The sequence below is a fragment of the Bison bison genome, unplaced genomic scaffold, assembly GCF_000754665.1.
Source record: "Bison bison bison isolate TAMUID 2011002044 unplaced genomic scaffold, Bison_UMD1.0 scf7180017864388, whole genome shotgun sequence".
Lineage (NCBI taxonomy): Eukaryota > Metazoa > Chordata > Mammalia > Artiodactyla > Bovidae > Bison > Bison bison.
Window position 1 is genome coordinate 6,482,170 of NW_011494960.1, and position 10,007 is coordinate 6,492,176.

The 10,007-nt window shown below is 40.9% G+C and overlaps 2 protein-coding genes across 2 annotated transcripts in view; one reads left to right on the forward strand and one right to left on the reverse strand.

The window, feature by feature from the left end:
- LOC105002034 (olfactory receptor 6T1) overlaps window positions 1-54 on the reverse strand; it is a 1,992-nt gene extending 1,938 nt beyond the window's left edge. Inside the window, 1 exon segment of the mRNA XM_010858477.1 lies at window positions 31-54. Coding sequence (XP_010856779.1) covers window positions 31-54 — 24 coding nt within the window.
- A 6,609-nt stretch (window positions 55-6,663) lies between these two features.
- On the forward strand, window positions 6,664-7,593 carry LOC105002003 (olfactory receptor 8B3-like). The gene has a single exon (XM_010858457.1). The coding sequence runs from the start codon at window positions 6,664-6,666 to the stop codon at window positions 7,591-7,593; it is 930 nt and encodes a 309-aa protein (XP_010856759.1).
- The last annotated feature ends 2,414 nt before the right edge of the window (window positions 7,594-10,007 follow it).

The window sequence follows — 10,007 nt, forward strand, 5'->3', positions numbered from 1 at the left end:
GGGGAAACCCAGGGGGACAAACCCTGTTACCTGAGTCCAGTTTTTAGGGCTCATTTTCAGTCATCTGCATGGTAAATGGAACAGAAATTCATAACTGGTCCACAGCTACCAATCCTTCAATCAATCAATGAGATAATACCTCATGCTTAGCAATTTCTTACATTCTGACACTTAATCTGTATTTCTGCCTGTGGGTTACTTACAAAAAGAGAAACAGATTGTGATAGCAACCAGAATACCAGTAATAACACAGATGATATTGAACACAAATTACTTATTAGGAAATTTACAGCCAGTATCTCTCATCTGCCCTTAAAGACAGGTAGTGCTGTGCTCATCTTGCAGATAAGGAAAGGATGACTGAAGTTTAAGGAACTCTTTTATGATCACTCAGAGTCAGAGGCATGATTCCATGCCAAGTCTCTGGCTCCAATACACATACTACTGGACCTATTTCACTGAGGCCAGGGACGACATGAGTACTGTGGGTTTAGGGGAATCCAGAAGAGTAGAGGGGTCAGAGAACACCTTACAGAATAAATGCACCTCAAACAAAATCTTATTGGTATTAAGAACTCTCCTTTTAGTGTTTGCAGTCCTTCTGTGTCTTGGCGTAATATAAAAATAATAGAATAAAAGTTTGGGTTTTCAGTGTCTTTACAGATTTTGTTTTTCTTAACCAGCCAGAGAGCCACATTGGATTGGACTGTTCAGAGCCCCTGTCCTGTCATAAGGCTTTTTTTTTTTTTTTAACCAAGACTTCCCTCTTTAGGTTAGAAATAATCCCTCTTCCTAACCTAAAGAGGGAAGACTTTGTTAAAAAAAAAATCAACAACAACAACAACAACAAAAGTTGGCTCAGTGGTAAAGAATCCATCTGTCAGTGCAGGAGATTTGAGAGATGTGGGTTCAGTCCCTGGGTCAGGAAGATCCCTCAGAGAAGGAAATGGCAACCCAATCCAGTATTCTTGCCTAGAGAATTCCATGGACAGAGGAGCCTGGTGGGCTACAGGCCATGGGGTTGCAAAGAGTCAGACATGACTGAGTGACTGAACATGCACTTGTGCATGCTCCAATAAAGCTGGAAAAACAAGTCTACTTTTTTTTAGCCCAAGGACCAGGAAAGGGGCAGCCAAGTAAGATAGAAAATTTTAGTACAATAACAACCATACCATAGACCAACCCCAGGGAAAACCTATAGCTACCCCTCCATGACAGCAAAGTTCAAATAAAAATCCATAGACTGCCTCCCTCACAGGGTGTGATGATTGCCCCAATACTTTCTCTGGTGGTAGAATCAGAGAATGCTATGTAGAGTCAGGGCTTTGATTCTTGCTGGGTGACAAGAGCTCCCTACGTGGTGTGAGCAGAGGCCATTGAGGGAGCCTGAACTTCCATCAATGCCTGTCAGTAATGAGGGAGTCCTTGTCCTCCATGAGGTCATGTCAGAGGAGGACTTAAGGGGAATCAAGCCTCTTATCATTGTCCGCTTGCAATGACTGACACCCTATTGCCTGTTGGTTCAGATGGTAAAGCATTTGCCTGCAATTCAGGAGACCCAGGTTCAACCCCTGGGTAGGGAAGATACCCTGAATAAGGGAATGACAGCTCACTCCAGCATTCTTGCATGGATAATCTCATGGACAGTGGAGCTTGGCAGGCTACAGTCCATGGGGTTGCAAAAAGTTGGACACAACTGAGTGACTAATCCACACACCCTTGCCTGTCAGATGAGACCATGAGGGGAAGCAAAATAACAACCCTCACTCAGCAGTGAGAGGACTTGTTCCTCCAGGCAGAGCAATATCAAAGAAAAGTAGCTAAACAAAAGGTTTAAATAAAATCTAAAGTCTCATAATATAATTTGCAAAGTGCCCAGGTTTCAAAAAAAATCACTTTTTATATGAAGAATAAACAAGATCTCAAATTCAGTGCAAAAAGGACAAGAAATACATGTTACATGACAGAGATGTTAGAATTATTTGACAAAGATTTCAAAGCAGCCATTGTAGAAATTCTTCACTGAGCAATTACAAGCATGTGAAACAAATTTTTAAAAAAGAAAACCTCAGCCAAAAAATAGAAGATACAATGTTATACTGTGTATGCTTCTATTAAATAATATAATATAAATCTTGAAATGATAAATTTATAGAAATGGAGAACCTGGTTGGTCATGGTTGCCAAAGGTTTAGAGAAGAATAGGATAGAAAGAAAGTGGGTGTGGCTTTGAAAGGAAAAATGGGTGTGATGGTTGCATGGCATCACTGACTCAATGGGCATGAGTTTGAGTAAACTTTGGGAGTTGGTGATGGACAGGGAGGCCTGGTGTGCTGCAGTCCATGGGGTCACAAAGAGTCGGACACGACTGAGCAACTGAGGAGGGAAAAAGTGGGTGTTGAAGGGAACATGAAGAAGCCTTGTGGCAATGGTAGAAACAGTCAGTATTTTGACTGAATCAATATCAATGACATAGCTGTGATATTTAAAAAAAACTAGCAGCAGTCATCTGTATAAAATTAGTATCTGGTAACTTGCTTTATTTTGCTTAAAATTATAATATAACCTCAGTTATACATTTAATTTTGAAAATATATTAGTTAATATTTCTGGGTGATTGTAGCTTGTTAGCTTAGTGTCACATAATCCTGCCAATTAAAAATCCATTTAGTTAAAATACATCTTTATGTTTTATGCATCTTTATGGTATAATATAAATTTTTTATTACCACTGACTTTGACAAGTTAGAACATATTGGGGTTGAGATACTTAAAAAGGAGTCAAGAATGAATAAAACTGAATGTATAATTTTTATGAATATTTCCACTATTTTCTGAATTTTTCTTCTGCTTGTAGTAACACTATAGTTTATCCAAATACCTAGGCTACTATTTTTTGGAATTTTTTGGTCTTCTATCATCTTTGTGAGAAGTCCTGATGAATCTTTCCTTGGAATATATCTCAGTGAGAGGGTGACCATTTGAGAGTTACACCTGAATTAGGCTAACCTGATGGTTATGGAGAGAGAAGAAAGAAAGGGAATGAGAATTTTGCTGTGTAAGTATAAGCTCAAAATTGCTCTATATTAATTCCATGTTTGCTTATATTTACAGTGGCAAAAATGAAAGAATGATTTTTCAACTCTAGTGTAGAACCCTGGCATATAATTCTTCTTGCAATGTGATTTGATATACTATAAAATTAGAGGAAGTATTTCTGTCTATTGTATTGCCTAAATAAGATTTTTTAACTTTCCATAGAAAACACATTTTAATAAAGTTCCGAGTTCTTTATCATTGCTGAGGTCAAGGAATGTCTACCTTGTGGGACAGAGTTCAACTTTGGCTTGAGGAATTTTTGGCCCCCTAGTAATTGTGAAGGGTCTGAGAAAAATGATTGGGACTCATTTTAGTGATGATTGGGTTTAAGAGATTATCCTAAGTATAATACTCACAATTTGGGGAATTTCCCAAGTATTCTTCTACCCTCTGCCCTTTTTCTCTTTACTTTCTCTTATTTAGTTTACTTAACCCCATGGCTTTAATCTCTATGGAAACAATCCTCAAACCTTCTCATGTTCTGACCTTTCTTCTTACTTTTAGCCTTTGTTGTTCAGCCACTAAGTCATGTCAGACTCTTTACCACCCCATGGACTGCAGCACACCAGGCTTCCCTGTGTTGAACTATCTCCCAGAGTTTGCTCAAACTCATGTCCATTGAGTCGATGATGCCATCCAACAAAGTGCTTTAGCTTTAGTTAGGCATTTGCCCAATTGTACACTTTTACTTGGATGTCCCTGGTGGCTCAGCTGGTAAAGAATCCGCCTGCAATGCGGGAGACCTGAGTTCTATCCCTGGGTTGGGAAGATCCCCTGGAGAAGGGAAAGGCTACCCACTCCAGTATTCTGGCCCAAAGAATTGCATGGACATGTTAGTCCATCTGAAAGAGATGGGAATACCAGACCACCTGACCTGCCTCTTGAGAAATCTGTATACAGGTCAGGAAACAACAGTTAGAACTGGACATGGAACAACAGACTGGTTCCAAATAGGAAAAAGAGTACGTCAAGGCTGTATATTGTCACTGTGCTTATTTAATGTATATGCAGAGTACATCACAAGAAACGCTGGGCTGGATGAAGTACAAGCTGGAATCAAGATTGCAGGGAGAAATATCAATAACCTCAGATACACAGATGACACCACCCTTATTGCAGAATGTGAAGAAGAACTAAAGAGCCTCTTGATGAAAGTGAAAGAGGAGAGTGAAAAAGTTGGGTTAAAACTCAACATTCAGAAAACTAAGATCATGGCATCTAGTCCCATCACATCATGGCAAATACATGGAGAAACAGTGGAAACACTGACAGATTTTATTTTCTTGGGCTCCAATGTCACTGCAGATGGTGACTACAGCCATGAAATAAAAAGATGCCTACTCCTTGGAAGGAAAGTTATGATCAACCTAGACAGCATATTAAAAAGCAGAGACATTACTTTGCCAACAAAGGTCAATATAGTCAAAGGCTATGGTTTTTCCAGTAGTCATGTATGGATGTGAGAGTTGGACTATAAAGAAAGCTGAGCACCAAAGAATTGATGCTTTTGAACTGTGGTGTTGTAGAAGACTCTTGAGAGTCCCTTGGACTGCAAGGAGATCCAACCAGTCCATCCTAAAGGCAATCAGTCCTGGGTGTTCATTGGAAGGATTGATGTTGAAGCTGAAACGCCAATATTTTGGCCACTTTATCTGAAGAGCTGACTCATTTGAAAAGACCCTGATGTTGGGAAAGATTGAAGGCAGGAGGAAAAGGGGACGACAGAGGATGAGATGGTTGGATGTCATCACCGACTCAATGGACACGAGTTTGAGTAAACTCTGGGAGTTGGTGATGGACAGGGAGGCCTGGTGTGCTGATTCATGGGGTCGAAAAGATTCGGACACGACTGAGCAACTGAACTGAACTGATTTACAGTTGTAACAGGTTCCTATTGCTGACCTGCCTCCAGTCTTCCTTACTCTAGTTGTCCCTGCCAGTGCCCATGTTATTACTTTCTAAGTTGGCATTTTGATTATTTCAAACCTGTGTCAAAAAAGAAATGATTTTGAGTGGTTCCTAATGATCTCCCTAATGAGCTGACCTTGATTTGAGCATTTGGAAGCTTCCTGTGTTGATCCAAAACTGCCTTCTGATCTGAGTCTATGCTGCAGACTTCTGAGAAGAGGCACTGGGGCCTCTGTAAGAGCCGTGGAAGTCGTCTGTGTGACATTCAGGGAGGACAGAAACTTGTGTTTTCTCTGAGTTTAGTAACTTTGATCTACAAGGCTTATAGATGGCCACTAAGACTTTACCCATGATCTTCACTACCTCACTGGTGTTTGTCCAGTCCCACACTCAGGCCTATGAGAAAAATCACTGATACTATATAAGCCTTTGCCCATGGGGCAGTACTTCTGTTGTGGTATCCAGTTTTGGTCCCCAGGGAAATGAGGAAAAGGGGTTCTCATTCATTCATTTTTATTAAATGAGTATTTATATAATACCTACTGTATATGTGTGGTTTTACTCTAAGTTGCTACAAAAACAGTACTGAACAAAACAGACAAAATCTTTGCCCTTATGGAACTTAGGTTCAAATGCATGTGAATATATGTGTTTGTGTTGTGAGAAGACACAGCAAATAAACAAATAAGTGACTAGTGTTTCTTAAGAGCTGTGGATGCAGGAAAAGTCACTGCTTTTCCATTTGAGGATGTGGTCCATTTGGCAACAAACCAAAATGTATGCAAAATGGGTTACTTCCAATACACACTGTTATTCTAGTGAACTCCTCTTAAATGCAGAGTGGGTAATTTTTCTTTTTTACAAATCATATCTCTGGGGAAAACAGAATAAAAACCTAAGACTTCTTAATTAGGTCCCTAGGATTTCCCAATTCACAATAACCCCTGGGTCATATTAGCAGGTGGCTCCCTGGGCACCAGCAGATGCTATTTCCACCCCCTAGACTGGAGAGGACACTCTGGCAGAGCCACCATCAGAAATCATGACCTGTAACTCATGTCACCTTAGAGCTTGGTGTAGTGAGGTCTGTGCTCTGACTCTCTCAGTCCAAAACGCACTCAAAACAAAAACAACAGCAAAGAAGAAGAATCTCTATTCTGGGCTGTTCATCTCTAAAATTCATCAGAACCACTTGAGAATAAGGAAGCAGAGTTAGCAAGTCCCAACACTGAAGTCTCTGTGCAGAAGGGTGAGTGTTGAATCTTATCTGTCCAGTTACTCATCTTCCACACCTCATCTGTGGAAGCCAGGGATTCCCTGAAATGACAGCTTTCCCTCTGCTGAGATGACCACTGATCATTGGGTCTGGTAAACTGTCAGAGCAGAAGTAGAGCAGAGATGCTGTTGTCATGAGGCTAAGGGTCACCGAATCTTACCCTGTAGAACTTGCCCGTTAGTGTTTTTAATACACATCTTTAAAAATTCCCTCAGCCTTTTTGCAAAGAAGAAGAAAAAAATTGATACAGAAGGGTGGGCTGGGGTTCCTTCTCACATTCTTGGTCTCAGCCTCATTAGAGTGGGATTGGGTGGAGAGAGTGGGGTACTCATTTTAATGTTACCCTTTTTCCTGTTCCCACAGGTATGTCCTAGGGAAGAATGGCCCCAGGGAATGAATCTTCAGTGACTGAGTTTATCCTGTTGGGTTTAACACAGCAGCCAGGACTCCAGCTGCCTCTCTTTTTCATTTTCTTAGCAGTTTATGTGGTCACTGTGGTGGGGAACGTTGGCTTGATTATTCTTATTGGTCTGAACCCTCACCTGCACACTCCCATGTACTACTTTCTCTTCAACCTTTCCTTCATTGACCTCTGCAACTCCTCTGTCATTATCCCTAAAATGCTGATGAGTTTTGTAAGCCAGAACATCATCTCTTATGCAGAGTGCATGACTCAGCTCTGCTTCTTCTCCTTCTTTGTTATTGATGAGTGCTATATTTTGACATCAATGGCCTATGACCGATACGTGGCCATCTGTAAGCCCCTGCTCTACAAGGTCTCCATGTCGCATCAGGTCTGCCTCATGCTGACAGTGGGTGTATATGCGATGGGGCTTGGGGGTGCCATGGCCCACACTGGGTGCATGCTGCGACTCTCCTTCTGTGATGGAAACATCATCAATCACTACATGTGTGACATTCCTCCTCTCCTCCAGCTCTCCTGCACAAGCACCTCCATCAATGAGCTGGTGGTTTTCATTGTGGTGGGTGTCAATGTCATAGTCCCCAGTGTCACTGTCTCTGTTTCTTACACCTTGATCCTCTCCAACATCCTCCACATCCGTTCTGCAGAGGGCAGGTCCAAAGCCTTCAGTACCTGCAGCTCCCACATAATTGCGGTTTCTCTTTTCTTTGGATCAGCAACATTCATGTATCTCAAGCCTTTTCCTGCTGGGTCTCTGGATGAAGATAAAGTGTCCACAGTTTTTTACACCATTGTGGGGCCAATGGTGAATCCTTTCATCTACAGTCTGAGGAACAAAGATGTCCAAGTTGCACTGAGTAAGACTATCAGGAAAAGGGTGTTCTGAATAGAAATTGTGTTAGCTGTTGATGTCAAATTTTAGTAAGGGCACACAATGTATGATGATATGGAGAAAAGAATTAAAATAAAAAAGCAGGTGATTTAAATAAAAAGAGAAGCAAAGTTTTTTTTATGAAAACCACTTTATAAGAAAAGATAGTATAAAGAAAAGGAGAATCAGCCATTCATCCTTTCATAGAAAGTAGGAAAGTACTGGGTTGGACTTTAACCCTATAATTCATTCTGTCATGCTCCAGCTTATTTTCAGAGATTATAAGGTTTTAAATAGAAAAAAGTGAATGGTGATGAATCCAGAAACAGTAAGGTTGTGAGATTTTTGACTAAGGTATGTCCAGAACTCCTGTGAAGCTTTGTCAAGAACATTTGAACTTTGTGGACTTCAGATTCAGTAAGTTACTCATTTATTTAATAAACCTCTGTTGAAAGCACTGGAGAGGATTTTGTCTGGTAGATTCCTTTGTTTCTCAGAAAAGAAGACTAGGAAAATACTTCTCACTATTGTCTCTATCTTCTCAATTTAGTCTTAAGAAAACATGGTAAAGGGAGATTGTTTTTTGATCTCAGTTCAAGGACAAAAAAACTCAGATAACCATTTATAGCAGTCAGGAATGAAAAAGGTAATGTTTTATTTTATGTAAAATATATCGATTCTGCATACAGTAATGTGTATATTTCCATGTTTCTCTCAATTTGTCCCACCCTCTCCTTCCCCTACTGTGTCAACAAGGCTGTTCTCATGTCTGCATCTCCACTGCTGCCCTGAAAAGAGGTTCGTCAGTACCATCTTTCTAGATTCCGTATGATGTGTTAATGCACAATATTTGTCTTTCTCTTTCTAACTTACTTCACTCTGTATAACAGGCTCTAGGTTCATCCACTTCATTAAGACTGACTCAAATGCATTCTTTTTTTTTATAGCTGAGTAATATTCTATTGTATATAAACGTACCACTATTTCTGTATCCATTCATCTGTCGATGGACATCTAGGTTACTTCCACGTCCTAGCTACTGTAAAAAGTGCTGTCATGAACATTGGGGTACATGTGTCTCTTTCAGTTAGATTTTCAAAGGGTATATGCCCAGTATTCATAGTTACTTATATTTTTACTACAATGCTGCCATATAGTTTTATTACAATGATTCAGGTGTCCTGGGGTAACTGAAGGTCACTGAAACTTTTAAAGGAGGAAGGGACTCCTGCATCGAAAGTGATTGTGGGCTGCCCGTGCCCTGGTCATCGATACTGCAGGGAGAGGAGTCTCTGAAAGATCTGTCCCCGTGTTTGAAGAACCCAGCCGTCCCTTCCAAACCCTGGAGCTTTCACACACTAGTTTTTTTCTCCTGCCATTCCCTTCAGAGCTTAGACCTCGTCTGGTCCCTGGACTTGCAGGGGTTCACTTTGTCTTTGAAGTTCAGGGGCCTCTTGGCAGAAACCAGTCAACACATTTATTCTTGGTCTTCACACTGGAATAAGTTCATGTAGTGCGAAAGAGCATGGGATAGGGAGGAAGGGCTGTAAACCGTGGCTTCTGCTCTGTGGACTTAACAGGAGTGGAGGACAACCTGTAATGTATTATTCAAGACAGCCTGTGACTGACATGCTTGTTGGTGTGGCTGACAGAGTCACCAGGCCTGCCATCAGCAGAGGGCTGATGACCTGCCTTTTGAAAAAAAAAATTAAAAAAAAAATAAAGAAGGAAGGGAGAGTTGTGTGCTTCCAGAACTTATCCTCCAGTTGTGTATATGGCCAAATAAGAGGGAGTATGTGAGAAAAGCTAGAATTGTTACTGGAATCATTACATTTCAGCATTTAGTTCAATAAAAACCTCAAAAGTACCTGAACTTGTGTGGTGGCTAAGGGAAAAGGATGGAAGTCAGTGTGGCTGTTGACCCTAATGCTGAGCATGTGAGAAACGTGAGAAACACTCAGAAGGCTTTCACCAGAGAACAATGTAACTTACAGAGTTATTTATGCAGTGCCTACTGTGTGAGTTAAAGTCACTCAGTCATGTCCGACTCTTTGTCACCCCCATGGACTACACAGTCCATGGAATTTTCCAGGCCAGAATACTGGAGTGGGTAGCCATTCCCTTCTCCAGGGGATCTTCCCAACCCAGGGATCGAGCCGAGGTCTCCCACATTGCAGGAGGATTCTTTACCAGCTGAGCCACAAGGAAAGTCCCTGCACTATTCACAGCAGTACAAGAGAAGTGGTAAATAAGACAGAAGAGATGTTAGTCCTCATTTATAATTTATAAGGAGACACAGGAATTAGAGAGAAAAATGGTGAGTGGTATGATGGAGGATTTACAGAAAGTTTGGAGAACATATATGAAGACAGCTGGCATTATTTGACTGTATACTACATGCCAGGTACTGTTCTAACCATTTTTTGGTA